Source organism: Glandiceps talaboti, chromosome 6 (assembly GCF_964340395.1).
Source record: "Glandiceps talaboti chromosome 6, keGlaTala1.1, whole genome shotgun sequence".
Lineage (NCBI taxonomy): Eukaryota > Metazoa > Hemichordata > Enteropneusta > Spengelidae > Glandiceps > Glandiceps talaboti.
Window position 1 is genome coordinate 9,862,778 of NC_135554.1, and position 26,819 is coordinate 9,889,596.

A 26,819-nucleotide genomic window follows, 5' to 3' on the forward strand; every position below is an offset into this window, starting at 1 on the left:
CGGGATGTGAAATCTTGTTGTGATATGTGCTTTTGTAATGTTAAAATAAGATTATGGACAAACATATTTTTGACAGAATTGTTGTTTTGTGTAGAGTAATAGAGATCAATAGAATTGTACTCCCCACAATAATCGATAGTTCAGAGACTACAGTTGCCCATCACATTTTGCAACCCCTTCACTAAAAATGGTATGATCCAATAGCTTCACTTTCACTACATGCATGATAGCAGAACACAGCAAATCTTTATGTAAATGAGGGGCCGCCACGATCAATACACAATAGGGACACCTTTTATTCTTTACCAGCTTTTGAATGGGTACAGGGTGTGGTATGCTACGAAGTGGTAACACTCACCAACGCCGATAATATACTAGAATACATGAACAGTTGACCCAGTACGGTGTGAGAGAGTGGTCAGGGTCGTCCATCGCAGATTTGATTGCACTATAGTATAGCGGATTCTTTGTTGTGAGCACAGGTAAGTCGATACAACTAAATAGCGAGTCTTGTATACCGCGCTAGCCTAGCCTAGCCCAGCTTTCAGTTGCCAGGTTGGAGCTCACCATCACATCAGCTGGTCGTTATCGTTATTATCCAGAGTCGCCGACGCTTTCACTGTATACGTAATTAACGTAAAGACAAGTGACTCTTAATCCCCATATTTTGTTTGTCCCCTCAGTCGCTACAAAGTCCCCCAAAACGATCGGGCTTTTCGTCTGAGATTAACAGGTAAGTTCATGGTTCATATGCGTAGGTCGAATTCCAACGAACGTAAAATTTGACAAATCCGATCATTGGCAGTTGTACTTCTTTATAAATTCACAATTTCGATGCACAATTAATTAGTTTGTCAGCATTCTGATTGGAATTTGTAAACTAGTTGTTTGGTAATTTAGGGTCATGATGATTTACAGTTTAGATACACATTTTTGAATTTGTAATGTGACATTGAATTTTTCAAATAGCGGAGGTGTGTACTATGGCAGAAATTCCTATGCAAATACATGTACACGGTAGCATCTGACACACGTTACGTTTTCCAAAGTGACTGAAAAACAAACGTACGTGTACGTAACCTTAATTGTAATCAGCATTATTTGTTACTGTATATGGTGCAATGCGGGTAGTAATATCCGTAAATCAATTAAAAACGAGTTATGGTCCATCGAAATCCTCCTGCAAACATTACTGCTAGATAACGTTACCATTTCGACGTCTCTTCACTTCGTCACGATCAAAGTTTGTATGCCAATCAAATTTAAACACAGGGACGTTAGGGCTAGCTGTAATAGCTACGCACTTGTGCTTTCCAATAGCAAAAATGTGTCCCCGCGTTTTATAGGACACTGTACTTCTTCTTTTCTTTTTTTACAGCCCCCCCCCCCCCATTGATAAATTATTTGATGGCTGCATCTATTAAATTCAATTGTTAGAAACTCTGCATTTTAATGAACCACTTTCATAAACATTAATTTCACATTGTATATAATCCCAGTTGTACAAATATAATTAATATTGAAAATCCTTGAAAAAAAATGAATTAGTTATTGATTGGCAGTCATGCTAATTAACTCACTCATTTAGGATATGTGCAATCAAATTATCTGTTTGTCTAGTCAATCCATATGTATACTTTAATTACTGTAAGTGCAATAATGGGTAATTAAGTTTATGTAGTCTTGATAATTGGATGAGAATTGAAGGTATTGTTCTGGAGTATTCTAAGCCCCTGCTAAATGGCTCTATTAAGAAAAAAAGAAACCATTTTGATGATAACCCCAAATACACTATGTACAAACTTGTGTCTATAGTAAGCTGAACTTGTAGGCTTATACACAGAATGTAGTTACTTGGTGTTACCATATGAAGTAGAAACAACATTTGTAAAAACTTTTGACAGCAGGAATATTCATTTAAAAATGAGGGTTTTTATATACAGCACCTATAAGTTATAACTGAACAACTTTTTGCCATTCATGATTTTTTCCTGAATTTGTGCCCATTGTAAAAGAATACAAATTTTTACTGGAAACAGTTCACTTTTCTGTTTTAAGCTGAATTTTTAACTTTTCATTGATTGATTGATACACTTAGCTTGATTTCTGTCTGTAAATGATAACAAATTTGGTTTCATTCTACAATTATGTGTACTTGTTTGTCAGTAAATTGTAAATACATGAGATATTCAAATAGTTTCACTTCTGGCTGATCATACATGCTTCAGTGAGTATAACACAACAACAAGAAATAGTGGATACGGAAACTGACATCAACTTAAAAAGACAATATAAAACTATTCTTCCAATCTGTAATGGCTGTATATCTTCCAATCTGTAATGGTGAGAAGAAACCAATGACACAGAGACCATATTGAAAACATAACTACCTGAACTAGACACTCGCATATGAAAAAAATATATTTATAAAATAAAAAATAAAATGAATAGTCTTCTTACCCCACCTACTCTAAAATTGAGTGAAAGCAGAACCACACAATTTTTCTTTGTAGGTGACTATGGTCATAACTGTTCATTTTAATTAATATTTGTTTTAGCAATTCATTAATTAATATTTGCTTTAACTGTACACTGTAATATTTGTTTAAGCAGTTCACTTCAGTTCAATTTTCAGTACTTCCTCTTTCATCAGATACTCCTTGTCAAACACTTCAGTGTTTATAAAGTAAATACCGTATTGGTATTTAATTGTCCATAAACACCAAATCGACATATTAGTACACAACTGGAAATTACATAATATTGAGTAACTACCTGATAAATTTTATGTTTTGTCAACAAATATATGGTATATGTATTCATTCACATCTGGTTTGAAGCTGTAAAAACAAATTTGGCTTCAGAAAAAAACATTCTGTGTTACTGTTATTTGATATATTTCAAATTTGCAGGAGAAAGAAAAATGTTTTCACACTGTGAAATGAAATCTGCCTGTAGTAAAAAATGTGTTGATTCAAGGACATGGTTCGTGTTTTGCACAAAAGTGAGAGAGAAAAAAGCGTTTTAACAAATTGTAAAATGAAATCTATGTGTTATCACAAATGCAGGTACATGTATTTTTGAAATGTAGTAATGTATGTTTTACAAAGAAGTCAAAGTATATAGAAATAGATACAAAAATACAAATACCTGGTACTGCTAAATCAGGAAACATTCACCAGCAGACTGTTTATTTGTGTTCAGTGAGATTTAACGTAACATTTCATGTGCATGCCATTGCTATTAATGTCTGTACTTTGTTTGTGTACCTAAAAATTGCTTATGTGAGATAGATGTATAAACCATTGTGCCAATCGTGTCTAATTGAAAGTTTACATGTACAGTCTTTCTGGTTTGGTAGTAACAATTTACACTTATCAGTACATCTTATGTTTTATAACAATTAATTCATTGTAAACTCCTAAAAGAATTCTCTAAGTACAGCTATTGCAGCTTTATAGGCCTAAAAAAATGTTTGGTTCAGTTACTTGACCCCCACCTAGTTTTTCACTGTCGACTCTAACCTTTTTTAACGTTTTCAAGAAAAAAATAATAAAATCATGAAAATTGTGAAGTCTCACGAGAAATAGTGGATGCAGAAACTGGCAATATGCAACTGTGGTATTTCAATCTGTAATGGCTGTACATCTGATGGGAAGAAACCAATAACAGAGAGCCCACATGGAAAACAACAGAAACATAACTATCTGAATGAGACATTCACCTATTCTATAACTGAACGTAATCAGAACCACAAAAAATTGTTTAGGCCTAATTTGTTATCAATAACAGCTTACAAAGTGACTTACATCTACATTTACACAGGCTATAGCATACAGGTATCTGACTCAATGCTTAAAAACTTTGAACTGCTTGTGCGTGATAGATGTAAGTCATTTACCAAGCCAGTGAACATATGTGGTCAGTTTCCAAAGTGGTATACTTGTTTTTCCCCTTTACTATGTGTACATAAAACTGGCAACAATTGTTGTATTACAATTAGTATTGTCAACAATTGTAATTAGCAGTAGTAGGTAGTTAAAGTCATTGGAATAACAATAAACTTTCAAAGTAAAGTTGGTGTCATTGACTCCTCAACTCTACAAGATGGAAATAGAAAAGATATGAGAAGTGTATCATTTATTGATTGATTTTATTCAAAGGAGGAATTAAAACTTACTTATTAAGGTTTTATCATTCTAAAATATGACTCATCTGTTCTGCGTAAAAGACAATGATACTATATTTGACTTCAAATTGAAGTTGACCCTCCCTAGTCCCCCACCCTACAAGTGACAATAAGAATTCAAATGTTATGTTTTTCAAAGTTAGAATAAAAGATTTGCTAACTTTTTGTTTGTTATAGCGTGATCCAATCAGTTGTGTTTTAAAGACAAGAGTTAAAATATGAGTCATTTTGACACACCTTCTATTGTCAAGTATAGATTGGTCTGTGTCTTCTGGTAAGACACAGGACTGTGTTTTGTTTTCCCCCACCCATTTCAAAATTTTAAAGTGACCATGAGGTTGAACAATGATTTGTAATTTAGAGAAACAACCTTTACTTTGTTATTCTACTGCAACTGCTGACATGAGACCATGGATGAACAGAAACTGTTACAAACAGGGAAAGTAAAGAAATGAATTGGATTAATAACTCTTGGCACAGCTGTTTTGGAAATACAGATAAATAAGTCTTACATTCCATCATTTGATAACAACAGTTGTATGGCCTCTTTCGTGGTAGCTGATCACATTCACAAACAAATTTGAAGATCCCCTTGCAATTCATGTACATGCAAAGAGGCCGGCCATAGGACTGTTCTTTATCAAACCATGAAAGTCTCTGCTGTTCTGTGTCAAGTGTTGTTATAATCCAATTCATTTGTTTACTTTCACTGTTTGTAAAAGGTTCTGTTTGTCCAGGCTCTTGGCAAATGTACTACTAAGGAATTTGAAGACAATGTGATACAACATAAACAAACTATGAGTTTGTAACTCAATAAAATTCCAAAAACTAAAAAAAATGGTAATAGTTTGTTACTGTTTAGATACAGGGTTAAGTGCTTTACTTTTTATGGTTTTTGCAATTAAAATTGAGTAACAAAGATGGATTTGAGTTATGTTATTTCATTTTATTTTTTAATGTACAAAACATCCTAAAGTTATTTAATTCCTCAAAAATCCAAATTAATTAATGTTAAAACAACATTTTTATTGTATTTTGATATGAGTAAAAAGATTATAAACTCAGCTTCTGTCACTGTAATTTATGCAACTATTTTTGTATTATTACATTCTAAACTTTTGTTTTTAGATATAATGAGCTACTGTTAATGGTGCCACAATGTCTTTGATTAAAGAAAACTAGTTATTCATGAATATGCAAGAATTTGACCATTTCGATTAATGAATGTAACCATTGAACAATTACTTAAAAAAACAACTTTCAATTATATTTTTCATATGTGTTTTTGAAAACTTGATAAATACAAAATTATGATTAATGATTATATAGTAATCATAACTGAAAGGAAGGATATACATGTAGACATGCAGTAATTATGACACTGTCTGATGGTTAATGGGCCTTAACAGGAATTAGCTTAGATTAAGTAGCAAATACAAATACAGCAACAGACATTAATTGATTGACTAAATGTCTTACAGTTAACTTACTTATTAATGAACTGCACTAGCTGTAACTGAACTATTTTTTGAATTGGACAACCAATAATATATTTCTTTCTTTTTTTTCTCACTCCCCTTACCTCCCTTTGGTTTGTTTGTTTTCTTTGGTTTTGTTTCTGTATATGATTATACTAGTCATATCTTCTCGAATTTTTTAGTAGTGTATGTACCGGGTATTTTAATTTTCTGTTAGTGCTGCTCCTAACATGCTTAGTGAGCCCCTGATACAAAAGGGATGCAATAAATAAATAGATAAATAAATAAATAAATAAATAAATAGATAAATATATTCCCTGAAAATTGTTAAAATACCAACGATTAGAATTTGTACATGTGAATTAGAGGTCTATTTTATTAATGAGTAGCATAGTAATGAAATCTTGATTCATTGGGGTGCTGATTTTTGAGTGTGGACCCAAAAATCAATTTGTTTGGATATATTGTACACACCATACTATGTACTTCGATAGAAATGTGTTTACCCACAGGGGTTTCAGTACATTTAATACTAGTAAACAATATTATGAGTAAGTCAAACAAAACAGATTCAAGAAATAGTCTTTGATTGGCTTTAGTGAAAGACAACAAATCGTAAAAAGTCTCAAGCAAAAGCAAATATACAATTTACAAAAAACCACACCAACCATGTCATACACTGATATACCACACAAACCATGTCATACACTGATATACCACACCAACCATGTCATACACTGATATACCACACCAACCGTGTCATACACTGATATACCACACCAACCATGTCATACACTGATATACCACACCAACCTTGTCATCCACTGATATACAATGTACCACACCAACCTTGTCATCCACTGATATACCACACCAACCACGTCATCCACTGATATACCACACCAACCATGTCATCCACTGACATACCAAACCAACCGAGTCATCCACTGATATACCACACCAACCATGTCATACACTGATATACTGCACCAACCTTGTCATCCACTGATATACAATGTACCACACCAACCTTGTCATCCACTGATATACCACACCAACCACGTCATACACTGATATACCACACCAACCTTGTCATACACTGATATACCACACCAACCGTGTCATCCACTGATAATTACCACACCAACCATGTCATACACTTACTGTCTACCATATATCCAACTTTCTTTACTTTCAACAACATAAATAATAAAGATCTCGAGGGAACCATGGTGCTTTCATTTTTATGATAGAATCATTAAACCATGTACATTGTGTAGGTTAATGTACATGTATTATCTACACTCAACTATATATATTTTTACTGACTGAGTGAAATAGAGAAAATAGCAATGAAATGTCTGTAGTAAAGACATGCAGGCATACATGTACCTAATTTATTTTTCAGATCTAATCTCACTACCGTTTAATTCTCATACTTGTGAGTGGCTGGTATGCAAATTCTTGATTTCAGCAGCAACCTAATATACCCAGAGATAAAACCATAATGCTTTCTTCATCTCATATTTATGATAAAAATTATTTCAACCTTGTTGGTTGGATTGTAAATTATGTATACTATAATTATACTATAATTAAGATTCTTTTACTTGTTAGTGAAAGAAACAAATTATAATAATTTCTCTTTGAATTATTAAAGACAAGCACACATGTGCCAATTAAATGTTTGAGATTTAAACAAATATCTACTTACTAGTAGAATAGAAATTGAACTCTTCATTTTATGTATTTTTGTATATTTATAATATATATTTCAATAGTCTACTGTCAGGTGATTCCATTAGAAGGGTCAGCTGACCTAACTGCATAACATCATTCCTCTGATGACGTCTGGGTGATTTTGACCAAAGCTCTATCTACTATACTTCCTTCAAAAACTACATTCCAATAACTCTAAATATCTACTACTTTGTCACATATTTGCTGCCATGATGCTTTCTCTATTCATTCATTTCACTAACATAAAATACCCAAAGACGGAACTCAGATTCTTTCTTTCTTACATAATAACGATAAAAATCTTTTAAACCTAGTAGATTTGATTATTATGCACACCCACACTCGCAGCAAATTTATCATTCTCTGCAGAGAATAGGTGTCTAGCTTGGTAACTTATTAAAAGGCTGTGTAATTGGAAAAACTGTCTGGCTTCAGAAACACATGCTTATGGCCCTTAGTCATTTATGTAAAATCAGTCATGTGTATTTAATTCAGTCCATCCATCAATGACATACATCCATCTTTCTAGATTATTATATTTTGGGACATTGAGAAACAGGTAGTGAAGCACTGTTGGAGATAACAACCACTAATCTTGTATTAGACTGATTGAATTGATGCGATTTACGTGATCAAAACAAGATTGTAAGGCATATAGAGTCAAAATTAGCTGTCCCTAGAACAACATTGATGATTACCTGGGTAGGAGTATAATTTTAATACTTGCAAGATTATATTTCACACATATTTCATTAAAGGGGCAAAGTCCTGATTTCAAATATTTTCCTGCATTAATTTTGTTTCATATTGAAGAATTAATATCGTGTTATTCTATTTACTGAAACATGTTTGATTACAACTAGTAACTGAGAAATCTGTAGCATATCACACTTTCTAAGGTAACTCCGAAGCTGTAAATGCAATAAATCTGCCAAATAAATGTACGTGTACATGTTGGAAAGCTCAAAATATACTCGCTTGACAGGCACAAATCAACATGAATGTGGTATTAGGTGAGTTTTATGTAGTAAGGTCATATAGATGTATGCAAGGGTTTTTAAAAAAATGGCTACTCCGGGAAATTCAAACAAAATATAAATTTCCAGGTTTGTTGACATTAATGACCCTATTACCTGATACATAACAGAACTATACATTTGGAATCCGAGACAAATCACAGTTAAATATGATGACATGTACATGATATACGTGTAAATTACTCCTGACCTGATTTTGGGTATGATAAAATCACTTTATATTTAAAGTAGGTCAGAGTATAATTTAGGACTCTGAAATAATAATTCCAACCAAGATTTTTTTGTCCTTCAGAATTACTTAACGTAATGGATAAATTGAGTTATAAAGTCACATTAAAAAGTGGCTTTATTCACCATAATGTAGAGGATACATTAAAATTCATAGTTGCCTCGGTGAATGTCTATAGTCAGATTTCGTAATCCGGCTATTCCTGTAAGTACTGAAAGCATATATTTGCCATAGACACTCATAACAATAACTAAGTCTAACTGAGCCCTTTTATTACATATTACGTTCCTTTCAGGTTTCATCCATTTCCTTCCAACATTTTTATTTCTGTCCTAAGTAACCACTTTAATACTTGAAAGATTTCCTGCCAAAAATTATGTACCCAGAATTCATATTCTGTTGTATTATGATGTTTTTAAATTTCCATTTTTGACTGAAATCATAAAAGCCACTCTTTTGTATGAAATCTAGTCAAAATTTTAGTCAGAATTTGTCACCATATTGATGAATATTTATCCCGCTAATAATATGACAGAAATTTTTACATTAAATTTTTTTGACATGTTCTATTTCATTTTAGACTTTGATTATAGAAATTTTCCATATCTATAGAATTAGCTCAAAAATTTGGTCTGAAATGATTACAATTGATGGATATCTGGATTCATACATGTTTGTATGTGTAAGTTAGAGCTTAGTAGACAGGTTGTAAATACTGAACACTTTGTAATCTGCAACCTCCTTGTATTCCTGCTGTGATCTATCATAAACCCTCACGGTTCCATGTAGGGTCTATGGATCTATTTAGATCGAAGTTCATTTGAAAACGTTAGATAACAAAACTTCATTGTATAAGCTAATAAAATGGCAAACAATAGTTATGGAAAAGATTAATATAATAGGATTTGAATTTTATTTGCAATAAAGTTGAAAGGAATATACTATTTCATTCAAAAGCTATTCAGTACACCAGATCAAAATAGCACACAATTTATTACCATCAACCTTGTAAATATAAATATGATTTTTTGGTATGAATTATGATATTTATAACTCACTGATTTTCTGTACTTGATGAAATGACGATTTACATGTTATAAGTTATAGTGCCTCATCAAATGAAATATTTGGCATTGTTTTGCTCATTCCAAAACTGTTTTTATCACTGAATTGCACTTGGCCACTGGTATATGTTTCAATTCCAGTGCGTACATGTACACTCGATCTCCTGATCACCAGGCCTCCCTACTCAGAAGCTACATGTAAATCTGAAAATATCAGTCTGATAGGTATCTGTTGGCATTGATTATACTGTTTGTATTTGTACAATGATCTACAATTTAGTCGTTATGTGTCTGTGTGTAACATTACCATAAAGTTGAAGATCCCTAATTAAGCTCATTGTCATGTAGCGTAAAGTTACCCTATGTAATCGGTATAACCAGTCATTTCCACAAGTGTATGGGTGTTTTAGTAGTAATTCAGTACAAAAACAGCTTTAGTCTGCAAGTGTTTTGGAAATATAACTTTTGCTACATTTCAGGGAGTTGTTGGGATAATTATTGGTACACCACTGTCAGACTTCATAGGGACTTTGTAATTTTGTTTTTGAATGGTGATGAGGCATATAGTACAACTTTGAACTTAATTAACAAAGTTGGTATCTTTATCGTTGGTTATTTTTGTTGTATGATGAAATATCTTTAATATCATTTCGTGTAAGTAAACAAGTTGAATCATATAGCAATGAAAGTTTCTACTTGCAGAGTCAAAAAATGTCTTGGATTAGCAGATTCCAAATTTTTGCTGATGTCTCAGCATTGTCAGGCATGTATTATAGTGGGCTATTGTCAGTTGAGTGGAAGCATGTCTAGCAAATCATGGTACAGCTCTCACTACATGTATACATGTAGATTTGTCGAAAATGAGAATGTAAGTACAGTAATATGTCCTAATTTTGGAGTAAACAGCCGGTACCCAACCAACCCTATCATGCTGTATCAATACTATTTTGTTCATAATAACTTATTAAGATTTAGTATATATCCATACCATAAACCTGGAAATTTTCGCTATAGACCTATTTTTGCTTATTTCTCAGGTTAGACAACAAAAATGCAAAAATAAGTAGTGACTAAAATGAAAACAGTGTACCTGGCCAGTCTTGGTAATTAGAAAAAGTTAGTCTTTGAGAACTAGCTGAAAACTGCATAAATGCAAACTTTTCTGGTGGCAAAAATATCTAGGTTTACAGTATGTATATACACATGCAAATGTGATGCATTTTGTACAGCCACTGACTTTAAATGAAAACTGGGTCTCAGGTAGAGTATGTGCCTGACATTTAACTAAAAAAAGCCATTTCCTGAATCATGTGATTGTTCATCAAATATTTTGTGCTCAAATGTTTGTTCACATTAATAATCTAAAATTTCTCTTATTCAGTCATCCATATTGTAATGGTGAAAAAGATATCATATTTCTCTTAATCAATTTTCATCAAGGCACTTTGTTAGTATGAGCTCCTTTTCTGTCGACCAATCATTTTTATAACTGGGTCTTTCTTCCTCGTTATTTAACATATAATTATAAAATTCAATTTTCCATACCCAATATTTATTCTGGAATGGTGAAATGTAATTTGAATTTTGTCTTACCATGCCATTTCATAATTACTGAGAACTCTTATTTCTTAAAAATTTCTCAAGTTATTTATCAAAAGGGCCGCATACAAAGTGCTAATTGTAATAATACCCCAGGGGTTGCTTATAGTGTTTCCGTTTAACATGAAAGCAACATGCCCTTAAGCAGTGTTTAGTTATTTACTATAAGTATCAGTAATACAGCTACAGATTTTATTCTTTCCAAGATATTTACAAAGTTGACACTAATGGAGTTTGATCAAAATGTTGTTATATTATGTCCACAAGTTAAGGCCTTGATTGCATGTAGTGTGAAATTGCTTACTTACCAAATGAATAGATCTACGGTACATTGTAGTTCATATGAAATTCATATATTTTAGATCAACTCACACCAAAAGTACATCTAGATGAAACATCTTGACACTCCATCCACAAAGTTCTCAAAGCATCTTTAATATTTTTAAGTACAATGTAGTTTCACTCCTGCTGAACAGAGAAAAGATAATTTTGTTTTTTGAATTTTATTTGGTACATGAGGAAAGCAATTGACCAAGCCATCCATGTGGTAATTTATTATAAGCATTACATCCATAAAACACTGGTACCAGTAAACATCATTTTACCACCACTAAGCCTTACACCTCTTAACATCCTTAATGCAAATGTTACTTGTCTTCTTCATATTGTTTTGGTCTAGGGTTACTGTTGATCTACAACTCTTGTAGCTTTCTAGAGATTTCTCTGATCAGAACATCATTTTATTAGTGGCGCACAATTAAAACTGACTTTGAGAATGCTGAAAAGTCCTTTTTCTTATCACACTCTCAAACTGACATAATTGATAAAAAAAACCAGCAGGTGTGTCTGATGTAGATTTGCCACGTTCTTATCAGTTAATGTCTGTGAAAGTTAATCATATCATTGTATATCAAAGGACTAACTTTCATAAACAAAAAGAAACTGATAAAACACATCACCTGAATCTACATAACATCAGAGGCACCTGCTACTAATGCTGTATTAATGTATGTCAGGTTGATAGTGAGAGAAGGAGAGGACTTTTTGGCACCTTCAAAACCAGGTTGAATTGTCTTTCATTGATAAAACAACATTCTGACAACAGGAGTCTACATAATTTCTGCAAGGGTTGTGTATGTATTTTGAATTTATTGCAGGACTATTTACCACAGTACATTCATTGGCATTGTCCAGTGTAACTAACCTAGTGTTGTTCAGTTTTACTTTCTATTTTTACAAATTTATGAAAGACACAGAAATTCTTAATGGGAACTTTGTTTCTCTGGGGATTTTATGTTTGAAGTTTATTTCAATATAATGTGTTTGCTGAAAAGCATGATACAATTTATTTGACATGAGAGAAAATATAGAGAAATTGAAAGTAGGAAATGTTTTCACTTGGGAATTTATAACAGAAATTTAATTTCATATATTAAAAATTATGACACTTCCTGTCCTAGCCAAAGAATAGATTGAATACATGGAACTCAGATAAAAGGTCAAAATGTCAGACTACCAGGAAAGTCCTGGGTAGTAGTGTGTACAGATATGTCAATGTAAGGACACATTGCCCAGCACACACATAGCAATGAAATCTACATGACATGACGTATTAATTCTATATGTATATAAACATAAAAGTATTTACTTTAAGCTTGAATGTGTCAAAATGATATAGTCGATATAATGAATATAAAAAAAACAAAGGAAATTATTTCAGGATTAATTAAGAATAATTAGAACTTCCCTTACATTTATTGTTATACTGATAATATGTTATAAAATTTAATAAAACAATATTATTAGATTAATGTATATCTTGTGTTATATAATTTATGAAATTTGAGAGTGAGAATTGCAGTGTTTGTACAGCTGTCTAGTTGATACAATTATTGTGTGGGCATTATCATTAAATATTTAAAGACCAATAGAATTAGGATCAATCTGATGACAGCATCACAACATAACATATCAACTGAGGATTGATTACAGCCATCAAAAGTGAGACTTATATTATTACAGTAATATGACGGCATCACAAAATAATTACATTTTAATTTAGATTTATCAGAACTATCAAATATGAAACTTATATTCATACAAAAATAACAGTAATATGACAGCATTCCAAAATAATAACATGTTGCCTTAGATTCATCATAGCCATCAAATATGAAACTAATAGCATTATCAATAATTATATTATAGCATTACCAATTCCTGAGTATTTTGTGATGTCATCGCTGTACATTATTACTGATAATGTACTCCATTATTGGGCATCGCGACCCCGGAATGAGCATAACAATACAAGCTTATTTGTTCTGTTTCTTCATACGACTAGGTATTTTTTCCAAATGTATGTTGTTACTTATGATTGTCATTTCCGCTGTTTAAAAATACATCGCATTCATGAAACAAATTTGAGTTCACAGCAGTTCATTGAAGTGTATATGTGTGTGTACGTACGTGTGTCGCTATGATTAGTATTCAGCTTCCGGGCTGAACATGGCAGACGATGTTCAGCGCTGTGTATATTATACGTTGTTTTGCGCTTCTCGGTCTACAAATTCACTGGAATTGGCAAAACTATAAAATAATAACAATAATGTACGCCCTCCCAGTCCATAATGGACTCAAGCAAACTTTGCACTCCATAATGGGCTCGGCTGTCGCCTCGCCCATTATGTCGTTCAAAGTTTGCTTTCGTCCATTATGGGCTGGGAGGGCGTACATTATTGTTTAACTATTTAAAAGTCTCCCATTGGATTAATTTGATGACAGCACCACATAATAATAATGTTTCACCTTAGATTCAACCAAGCCATCAAATATGAGATTTACATTGTTATCATTATACTGTAATGTAATCTGGTAGTCCATTTATTGAAATAACTTTTCATTACATTCTGATATGGTATGGCAGTTGACATGTACATGTACATTGATTATTCTTTTTATTGAAAATGACAATTTCATAGACAGAGAGAATTAGTGAAAGTGATACAGGTAGATGGAACATCAGTGCTTTATTCTGAAATGGCAACTATAATGAATTACTAAGACAAGAATTCTTAACCCAAGCAATCGACAAATGACTCAATATATTACCATAATTTGAAAATCAGTGTCAGTTGCCAAGGTAATGCCAAGTATCTCTGTACAATTTGATTATATACAAATTTGAACAAGATGTAAGCGGAACCTTAAAATATAAGTATTAAGGGAAATAAATTTATTGATTTTCTCAAAAATATAAGAATATGCTAATAAAATATGCAAATCAGCATTTTAAAATCCCAGGAGTTTTAAATATGCGATTTAACCTGAATTTTTGGCCATTGAAAAATACATCAAGTCTTTACTGGAATGATCCCAATCATTCTAGATCTATAGCTTAATTGCTCCTTCATTATTTAATTGTCATTGATAGCAGCAAATATACACTGGCTTGATGCCCATATAAACACGTAAGGATTGGGTAGAAACCAGATTTTGTTCTTAGAATGCAATCACTAGGCAATCATACTGTTTGTTTGTTTATTTATTTATTTATTTATTTATTTATTTATACATTTGGTAAATGTGTTATTGACAGATTCAGTTAATATTCTTCACTTGTTTTTTTTTCTTTCTAGGAAATAACAAGAATAAAGTTTAACCATGAGAAGGAAAGGTCCATTAGTTACGAAAAACAATGCCCTGATACCATGTTTCATATTTATCGACTGCATAGTGATGGCAGGTGTGGTTGCACTGTGGTATTTTGTTGAATTCAGTGATGAATTTACTGCAGTCAAACGTGGATTTACATGTAATGATGACACCTTGATGAAACCCTATGTCAAACTGGATGACCACACCTTACCTAAATTGATGGTTTATATCATGGCTTTTGCATTACCAGTTGTTGTAGTAAGTATTGGTAGGGGGTGTTTCTGTATAAACAACTAAGTACAGTTTTGGAGAAAGGAATATCTTAAGATGTTATTGCCTAATATTTTTCTTCATTCAGCCAAGGAAAACTTTTATATGAGTGACCTAAGGGGCCTTGTCACTAGACGAATAGTGACAAACTCTTACATCATGTAGGTCGCAAGTATTTTCCGGTTAATGAAGAAAAATATTGGGGAATAATGTAATTATACCTCCTCAAGCATAATTTATGAAGAATCAGGAAAAATTATGGCACTGTGGAATGTTTCGACTAATATTTTGGGCACCACAGAATCAGTGACATAGACACATGTTGTTGTGACATAGAATTACCCAGGTATATAATCCATATTTCTGTTCAAAGACAATATCTTGGCTTGTGCATGGTATTATAAGTAGCATGTTTTGCATTTTTACATGTTCTGGAAAGTCTACCATTCAAGTACATGAGGAGTAATGCAAGGAAATAATTATCTCTTTTTCCAAGAAACTTACGGTTGAAATTTGAAATTTGAAACTTGAAAACTTGAAACTTGAAAGTTGCGGTTGAACTTGCGGTTGAAACTTGTTTGTACAGCTGAAGTGAAAATGTACCATTATGTCATCAAATGTGAATTTTATTTGTCATTGATGTTTGAATCAACAACAATTTATAAATAAATACATATAGAATATGTTGCTCAAGGTTTCTAGAGTTAATAGAATAGGACAGTACAATATAGTTACTTTGGAAAAATTTGAAATGAATACAGTGTACGTTTTGATCCATCTACCTATAGACCTCTATCACATAATGACTTCATTATTCAGCATTAATGTATCTCTCCAAAGTTCCATAGTAGACAGATCGGAGCATCACATTCGTTTCCAATTTACCATTCCAAAGTAACTATATTTTACTATCTTCAATACATGTACATTTTTAATAGTTTGTTTCATTGTTTATGTATTTTTTGGATTATTAGTTTTTTTATTCATGATCTGTTTTAACTTAGTAGAATAGAAATTGATACTTGAATCCATTTTTATAGAAGTAACAGTAAAGTTACCTTATTGAAATATATATTTTTGAAGCTTTCGTCCGAAACACTCAGATATCATCAGTGTAATGATGTTATGCCGTGTGGTTAGGTGATCTCCTAACAGACTCACCTGACACTAGACATTTGTAAATTGGTAGGAGATTGTATCCATAGTCACAGTTAAGGGATGGCTGGTGTTCTCTTATTTCACTGGATTCACATATTTTCGTAGGCCTAATGTTTTAACTCATTATCACCTTGATCAGCCATTTCATTTGTGTCTTAAATTACTTTTTTAAAAGCTAGAAACTTAGAAAGGTTATGATCTCTAACAATTCAAATTTCTTTTCTCAATCTACTCATCACAGATATTATTTGGTGAAGCTTGTTTAGCCGTACATCTACTGAAAAACCGAAAGTATGAGAAACAGGAAAAAGTAGTCAAAACATGTGGATGTTTAATTCAACCAGTCTTTAGACGAATGATAAGATTTGTGGGTAAGTCACAGTCTGTTTGTTTGTGTTAGTATGGCTTTAATTAATGTAAAAAAGTAAATGTATGTGTACATGTTGGTGCTACTGTCAAGAATTCATGATTGTGCTTTAATAATTTGAATGACTTACAAACTATGAAAATTCCTGAATTTCACCAATAGAAATAATTTTCGCTCATATAGGCACTTGTTTTGGGTTACCATCTTACAATCAGTGATGTTGTGATTTGTGTTTCCAATCCTGCCATAGAGGGCATCACTTTTTAACATTATTTTATAAGAAATATAGGTTTTGTAGAGTCATTAGAAACATACATGTAGAATTAACTAAGGCCGTCCATATAACTAATCAAGTTTTATTTTCACTAACATGTGATGGATTAAAACTAAGTTGCTCTCAACTCTTTCTTCATATTATTATCAATATGGTCAACTGCCACAAGTGGAGAGGAATTTCTAAGTCTGTGAAGGCATGGTTTAGAAAACAAAAGTTCTTAATTTTAGCGTTTCAATAGTATTTACCACAATAATAATAGTAGTAGTTCAAATCAATGATACCTAAATTAAAGGATAGTTTAGGTTTTACTTTCTGAAATGTTCAAGTGTTCAGTTCTACCATTATTCCCAGCATAACTAAATAACTGTTATTTGGCAAGGCCGATATGCACTCTAGTACTGCAGATATTATAATTTGAATACATACAGATCATGTACATTATGTTGCAAGACATTTCTCAGGTAGAACTGTGTGTACAGATATTTACCCCATAGTAATTTACATGTATGGTGTAATGACTGATTCATTCAGTTATTGTCAGTCAACGCGTGAGTTTATTACTGCAATGGTCGTTTCACAAATTCTTTCAATAGTTGATAACAAAGGCGTTAAGTTTATTAATGTCCTGGATAAAATAATTGCTTTGTCACAGGTTAGATTACTAGAGACACAACGGAACTGTTCGTAGATCTGTTATATAAAATCTGTTTGAAGACTTCCTACCCTTTAATGAGTTTAAACGTGACTACATGAATCCACAGGTGGTTGTTGATATAATGGTTTAACCTATACCAACATATCTGTGTGTCACATGATCATTTTAGTTTATACTTTATTTCTTAGTACTTAGCCGCAGTACATGTGTCTTGTGTCTGTATGTGTATGACTGAATATAAGTCTACAGACCATAACAGTTGTTAGTTTTCACATTATGAACCACATGTATATATATATGATGATTCACTAATTTCAGAGGGCAAGAGGATCAGTGCATGTTACCTAGCTAGCTCCTGGAATTTGCTTGTAATATGACACTTGAGTTATGTTCACCAGGCTGAGTCAAATATAGTACATGTACCACCTTATTAAATTTGAGACACTCACATAGGTCTAATCATGTGTAACAAGATCATGCTGCGAGATGAAAAACAGCTTTTTGTGTCGTCTAATTCAGGTATGGGATGGTCAGTAGATATTACCTAGCTAGCACCTGGAATTTGTATATAATGATCGATACCACTGTTATTTATCTTCACTATGCTGAGTCAAATAGTAATACCTTTTCATACCAACACATATAGACACTTACACACATTGGGAATTTCCTGATTATTGCTGTTGTGAAATGAAAGTTGCCAGATACTTAGCAAAAGTGAAACGATCGAGATTCCTTTCTCCCCAAAACTCGATTAACAGGTTTATAAACATATGATGATGCTTGTTAATTCTCCTAGATGCTCTAACTTAAGCTTCCGTCCTGTTCATACTAGGGCATCATCAAGTCTGAAAATCATGCTATCACTAGGGTAACCATACTTGTGCCCAATCCCCAGAATCTATGTGTTCATTGATGTAGTACGTAATGCTGTTGTTGCACAAAAGTTAAGAATGAGTTCTTACTTACATGTAGTAGTGACTACAAAATAGACACATATAACATCAATCATAAAGTAGGGAAAACCATTGCCTAATAATGAAATTTAAGTTAGAAAATTCTCTGTACCTGAATTAGAATATTACTGCCTTGCCACGTCATAAAATGAACATTTGATTTCTTGGTTGACACCATATCTTCTGCTCCACTCGCTTCACATGCATTACTATAGGTGTGCTGAGAATTAGTCGACCTTCTTGTTCTATTTTGACCCTCTAGCATGAGGTAAAATGCTATTGCAGGTACTGAGAATTAATGTACACTTTTGAGACTTTGGGTAATTTTCATGTTGATTCTGATCATTATTGTATCTGTAGGTGTGAGTGGATTTGGTGGGTTTGTAACATGGATAGCCACTGATGTAGGACAATTGATGTCTGGTAGATTGACGCCATACTTTCTGACTGTATGTCAACCTAATTGTACTGGTATAGCAGACAATCAGTTTATTACAGACGACAGTCTGTGTGCAGGCAGTGCTAGTCAAATAGCAGAAGCAAGGTATGGATTGACTTAATTACAATCATCAAAAGATTTCCTCTAGGCTGGTTAGTTAAATGGCCGCAGGATGGTCAGTGTTTTGATGTTTAACGTAGCTTTTCTCAAAATGACCCAAGAAACTCCCCCCTGCCTTCCATCCCACTTTGATGACCAAAAAAACCCACCCCTTCAGTAAAGTCAATCTGATATACCAATAAAATTTGGTGTTCCCCAGCATCTCTGACAATACAGTTACTTATGAGAAAATCTAGTTTTAGCGCTTTTATGAACAACATGACTTGCCAATTATTAGAAGGCTCTCCGGGCTATTAACACCACACAAATAAAATCTATATTAAAATGTCCTGTATGTATGCGTTACTGGTTTGTACATGAAGAAGTATACTGATAGTGTTAGCATGTATTTACAAGCAATTTGACTCTGGAATTTTACTTTCTAACTGTATTTAAACACCATTTGTAGCATCTAAAAATAACTGTCTGCCATGAAACAATGTAACCTGAATAAACAGTGACATTTTTGTAAAAAAATATGATTTTACATTTACAAGTGAATAATTCTGGACATGTATCTACATGTTTAGATAAAATTGAAGTGTAAATGAACTTATCAATATGTCTTTTTTTAATGTAAATTTGTCATCAAATTATAAAGAAACTATTTGCCACGTATATGTCAAATACATTATCAATAAAATATATTCCTCAACTTTGCTTTTGAAAAATGTCGGCTCCTAGGCCTAAAAAAAATAATTGTTCAGTTCCAGTTACCCGACCCCACCTAGCTTTTCACCGCCAACCTTAAACTTTTTTTTACGCATTCAAGAAAAAAATAATAGAATCGCAATAATTGTGAACTCTCACAAGAAATAAGTGGATGCGGAAACTGACATCAACTTAAAAAGACAATATAAAACTATTCTTCCAATCTGTAATGGCTGTACATTTGATAGGAAGAAATAAACAACACAGAGACCATTTGGACAACAATGGAAAACCTGAACTAGACAGTCACACACAAGAAAAAAATATATAATAAAATAAAATAAAAAATCTACCTACCCCCACCTATTCTAAAATTGAGCGTAATCGGAACCACACAATTTTTTTTATTAGGCCTAAGAAAAAGTTTTTGTTCTTTTATTTTGTGAATTAATTTCAGACACTGCAACTGATAATGTTCAACCTGAATTTTTTGATGTTATTGATGTATTTTATTTGTTATTTTTCAGGATGTCCTTCCCATCATTGTATTCGTCTCTCAGCATGTATTCAACGTTTTTTATGGCTGTAAGTATCATCAAAACATTTAGATCCTTAATTATTAAGTTGTTGAGGTGAAAAACCCCTAGGAACGCTTTTTATATGACTTTATTTCACCTCACCAGTTACATTGAGGGTACAGAGATTCGATATCTTAAGAATATATCTCTGCCTACACCTGTCAGTCACGATGAACACTTTTAGACTGGCTAATTTGACCTTCGAATCCAAGGAATATGAAACTGCCCTCTAGAGGTAGAAGAGTACTTTGTCTCCTTTTTCAGTAATGTGAATTTTTTTATATGATATACCCAGTCTTGTCTGTCATACAAGTGAGTTTTTTGTACATTGTGTAGAGAGAATGACTATATATTGTTATTTTCAAAAGAAGGGATAAAAAGCTGTCTGTGGAATGATCTATGAAATAAATCCACTTGTTCGGTGAAACAAAATGTCATCATTTCACTCAGTATGTGTCCGTCCACATCAAGAAACAAAAAGTAACAGTTAACAACCCTGATAGAATAGTTAAAAATGAATAAAATACTTCATTGCCTGGGTATGGATGTTGTAGATTATGGTGGTACGTACGGCAGAAAGGCCAAACTTTAGGTGGGCCCGTAAGCTGTACTACCGGAGGTCTGCAAAACCCATATCCAGGGTGTAAAGATTTTATCAAATATCCCATGCAGTGACAGAGAAACATCATTTTAATCACATAATCAAATACATTGGCAGTGGAATGTTATTTTATTTGCAAAAACATAAAAATAGTGAAGAAATTTATAACAAAACCAAATCACTGAGTGGATAGATATCGATAAAGGTGCATGACTTGCTATATTTGGGCAAAGTGTGCTGGGGCGTGATATGTTGGAAAATTAGTCTCAAGGTTTAATTCGTGTGCTCTCTCATACTGAGTATATATAATATGAAGAATGGGATATCTATTAGTAATAAAATGATCGAAATAAGCATAGAAAAATGATCACAAGCATTTTTCTCACTTAGAAAATAACTTGTATAAGTTCATATTTCTATCTACTCATTATAACACATTGATTTGTTTATTATTACTAGCTCTACATACACTCCATGTTAAAGGTGACTGGTTCCCGTTTACTGAGTCCTCTACTGTGTGTTGGTATTATTAGTTTGTCCTACATGTGTGGACTTACAGAGTTACAACAATACAGACATCATGGTGTGGACATCCTGTTTGGATTCTTACTGGGTGCCGTCATAGCAGGGTACTTGGTAAGATTGATAAAGATGGCCTTTTAGTTTTCATACACCCTGTATTAATAATCTGTGTTAATAAGGGTTTTTACATCTCATTGTGGTTCTCGCGAGATATGCAAACATGCCTAGCAACAACGGTTGTCAAACATGTGATCGTGGTCAAGCTTTCGTCATGGCCATGTGCGTTGATGATGTTGAGAACAATAGTGTTGCTAAGCATTTGATACATGTACTTTCAGCTTGACCACCCTCACATGGTTGCTATATATGCAATGGCTCACGCGAGATCTTGTGAGATCTGCTGCGAGACAAAAAACGGCTTATTGGGATTTATGCATAGAGTATAAAGTAGTTGTTGGTGGTGCTATAATGCTTCTATGCTAAACACACTGTGTTTATAGTTCACATTCTCAGAGGAGAACCACATGATTTGTATTCAAGATTGTACAGTTACATTTGTACCTTTAAATTTAAGGTGATCATCTACGAATATCATCATGAATGAAAAACAAAAAATATCAATATATGTTACAAAACTGAATATATGGCAGCTTTTGGACTGATAATTGAATTAATTACTTTAAATTCATTTATTGGTTGATTGATTGATTGATTGATTGATTGATTGATTGATTGGTTGGTTGATTGCTTTTTTATCACACATTGATTGATGAATGATGGATTTTTTTCTTCAAATTCTAAACAAATCCGTTAACTTACTATCCCCTTGTTATTTTCTCTTTAACTGTATTCCAGGGTATTGTAACACTGAATAACTTTGAACCAAATCCACATGATTCATATGAGGAGGGACTTGATGGTGTTAGTGTGGTCACACTACCTAGACCCAAACTACACTATCCCATGTCAAATGGAAATCACACTATACCATTGGATAGAGGAGCTTCTAGACGATCGGTAGGTATTTGTTCATTTCACACTATAACATCGGATAGAGGTGCTTCTAGACAATCGGTAGGTATTTGTTCATTTCACACTATACCATTGGATAGGGGTGCTTCGAGACAATCGGTAGGTATTTGTTCATTTCACAATTCATGTTGCGTATACTCTTGCTCAAAAGCCCAGGTCAAATTAGGATAATGTGACAAGAACACTTTGTATGGAAGAACTATTGAAAGTGTTAGTACAGATCAAAATAATAAGAATACTGTACCATAAACTCTTTTGTATTCGTCAAGACAAAGATTGTGGTAAATGTGATGTTATCGCCAGAGAATTTTGCGTAAACCCTTGTAGAAAATCACCCAACTGGCAGAACACATGGTCAAGTAAATTAGGGCTTCTTTACAAGATTTCAAAGTTAAATAATAAGTTACCAAGGTGCTATTTTATCACCCAAATTATATGCAAGTTGATAGTAGTAATCAATTTAGGGGCAAGATCAATAGTTGAATGTCGGATAAAAAAACTAAATTCTTTCAGTTAGGCCTCAGACCCACCCCCACCTCCCTTCTACCTAAATTGACCAAAATTGAAAATTGCTTCAAACCTCACAATTTCAAATGTAGTAGTATGTAGTGCTATTAATATAAAATCAGTATGTAGTGAGTAAAGAATACTTCTTTTGTTGACACTTTATTTCATTTTAGTGCCATGCATTTAGCAAAAATTCTTCCTTTTCTCAATTTGAAAGAAATATTTTACATTTACCTGTAGAAGTACAAAACATCCATTGAAATTAAAATCAATTTTTGTAGGATGAAAACTAAAATAGCTCAACTCCCCCCCTCCCCCATCCAAAGTATACAAATTTATTTTTTTATCCCACATTGAACTATTGATCTCTCGCCCCTTAGTGCACCAAAGGCAGAAATAAGTCTGACTGGACTAATTTTCCTTTAATTAAGCATGGCTCCAAGGATAAGTGGCAAAAGATGTGGAGAGAATGTCTGTATCCATTGTCTTTGCATGTTAGAAAGTTAATGTTGATAGCATTCGTTAATAATAGTCAGTGGTCATGTTATAATCAAGAATTTGGGACAATCTGATTTAGATATAAACTAACTATGTGCTTGAAATTGGATGATATTTACAGATGTTCATTATACTCCTCTCTGACTCCTTCCCCATTTTTTCGGGTTAACCAAAACTGTCCTAATAAAAACAGTACACGTCTTCTGACGTGTACTTATAACTATCAGTAATCGACAAGTGTTTTCATCTAAATTATTTTCATGCATGAATTAACTTGTTGCGATGGTTTTTAGTGTGACCAATTTAAGGTACTGAATTTTCAAACAAAACTTTACTTCTAAACACAGTCTTTAAAGCAATAATTAATGTCCAGTTATTCTTTATCTATTCCAGGATCAGTTTGTGGTGACAAACCCAGCTTTTGATGATGGTCCTTATCAATCAGGATTTTCAACAAGTCCAAGATAAACTCCTGATGATGAAGGACGCTTTGTTCATTTCTCAAACCCACGCACCATAACCATGACCATGACCTTCCAAATTTCCATGCGAGGTAGTCTGTACATAGACCCTCCACCAACGTTGGTGGGGAGGGTCTATGGTCTGTATGAAATGATAGTATTATCAGCAATTATTTCAATAATCATCAAATTGTTCATTGGTCTAATTCCTTTTTAACTTGAAGCATTACGAGGGAAATTACTGTTTAGTGAACACTGTACAAAAACTGATTTTTTTAATGTCATTTTTGGCATAACTAAAATACAGTTATGTTCATATATAGAGAGATGAAAACATTCAGTTTCTTCCACTTTCATCCTGGAATCAATATAGTACAATAAATGATGTTGTAAATAATGTGAATTTAAAAAAAATTCAGTCTCCATTTTAAAATTGAGTTTTAGTTGAAACCATGCAATATGATACAGTATGTGTAATGTATAAATTACAATCACAGATTTTAAATTTCATGTATTTAAAATACGTGTCTACAAGCATATCGTCAATTTCATGATGTGAATGTTTGGTTCCAGCCCCCCCCCTCCTCTCCCATCATCATCACTACTACCTCCCACAGACTACTAGAATTATGAAGTTAAGTGGAATGTACACAAACTTTGAAACTATTGTAAGTTTTTGTGATCACCACCATTGTGGTTGCCATCACCCCCACCCCCATCATTACCGACCACCATTACTGTGACCCCCACCCCCACCCTCACCTCAACCAATTCTTAACCAGATTTGTAGAGATAGCATAGAGAGTTTGTACATACATGTGTATATCATATTATTCACCTTGAGAAAACAAATTACATAGATGCCAGAATAAATGTTATCGCCAGTATCCAGTGTGTGAGGGCGCCCTGTACCTCACAGATGTACTGTGTGATTGGTACAGAGCTGTAAACGGATTACCATGTATAGGGTATAGATAGTTGATAGTGAACAAAATGAATTGTTCATACATATGACATTTTAACTAAAGTTTTAGTTGAGTTTCTTTTCAAATGTATTCGTCTTTCCTTCTTTGTTGTGTTTCCATTTGATTTTCCAAGTATTGGAGACTTCATGACATCTCTATTTCCATTCCCAACACCTGTTTCATATACCAGTCATTTTTTTTGACAAACTGGACAGTTGGTTCAGTAAGTTGTATTCTTCCTAACTAGACAATCAATACAGTGTTGTTTTTAACTGCCTATTAAGACTAGGGAAATAGACATTGTACATACAATCAATACAGTGTTGTTTTAACTGCCTAACTAGACTAGGGAAATAGACATTGTACATACAATCAATACAGTGTTGTTTTAACTGCCTAACTAGACTAGGGAAATAGACATTGTACATACAATCAATACAGTGTTGGTTTTAACTGCCTAACTAGACTAGGGAAATAGACATTGTTCATACAATCAATACATTGTTGGTTTTAACTGCCTAACTAGACTAGGGAAATAGACATTGTACATACAATCAATACAGTGTTGGTTTTAACTGCCTAACTAGACTAGGGAAATAGACCGTGTACATGTGATATATATTAATAACTGCTTTTTAACCTAAACAGTCAGACAGTCACAATGTGTGAGTCATTCAAATCTTTTTTAAATGAAAGTTACCGACAAGCTTTAAATTGACAACCTAAGAACTCATCCCTAGCTGAGTAAATATTTGCAACATTGGTGTATTTATTATGTTACTGCAAAAACTATATCTTTTTTTGATATTTTACTACAAGAATTATCTTTCCAGGTACAGGTTTATGTTATTTTTTTGGATTACACATTTCTTGTATTTTTGTCTTTTTTTCATAACTTCTAAATTATATTTGTTCAATTAAATGAACTTTGAACTCTGACCTTTGACCATGTGATTTGGAAATTGGTTTAATATTGTAATTTTGTCTATTTAAATACAGTGTGTGCTGTGTATAATGATATAAATGACACGTTAGACTGTCAACACTTTGGGCAATATTTACGGCTCACAGTATGTATATTTTAACATTTTTACAGACATATTTTTAGAATGGTAATAAGTTTTTTTTCAGTGAAAGTGCAAAAAAAAAAACAGTTTTAGGTAGAAGATATTTTATATGCAAAATATTATCCAACCATGACACTAAACAAACACATGGAAAAAATACTGTGATATATACTTGATTTCCCTGGTTCTGTTCTTGCGGTTATAAAAATGACGCGTCCAAAGTAAACTAATAAAAATATTTCTTTTTGTGAAGTGTATGACCTTTGACCTTCAATGACAATATAGTTTTGTAGTTTATTCACTTGAATTACTTGACTATAACTAAAATATTGTACCTTTATATTTTACCTACAGACGGTAAAACACAGCCGTTGGTGGCGCTATACAAGCTATCAAAATATATTGTTATAGCGCCACCAACGTCAGATATAACATTCTAGGTTACCCTTTTGTTGGATTTTCAATTCATTGATTTCAAAGATACAAAATAGAGATCTTTGTTGCAGCTATTTGATTAAAAATCTGATGTAGAGGTTGGCTTTTTATTAATTTGTGTCACTTTTACCATAATGAATATGAGGATTTTTAACTTCAATGTGCTATTTGACGAGCTGACAAATTCTCTGAGATGCAAAATCATGAATGCCATGAGCCACTGTGTCA

At 32.8% G+C, this 26,819-nt stretch overlaps 1 protein-coding gene across 1 annotated transcript; it reads left to right on the forward strand.

The window, feature by feature from the left end:
• Nucleotides 1–396: 396 nt before the first annotated feature.
• On the forward strand, nt 397–24,170 carry LOC144436752 (phospholipid phosphatase-related protein type 1-like). Its single transcript, XM_078125610.1, has 8 exons — nt 397–482; nt 14,975–15,251; nt 16,663–16,792; nt 19,037–19,220; nt 20,453–20,510; nt 21,564–21,740; nt 22,482–22,643; nt 24,057–24,170. The coding sequence occupies exons 2-8, from the start codon at nt 15,000–15,002 to the stop codon at nt 24,129–24,131; spliced, it is 1,038 nt and encodes a 345-aa protein (XP_077981736.1). The 5' UTR covers nt 397–482; nt 14,975–14,999; the 3' UTR covers nt 24,132–24,170.
• The last annotated feature ends 2,649 nt before the right edge of the window (nt 24,171–26,819 follow it).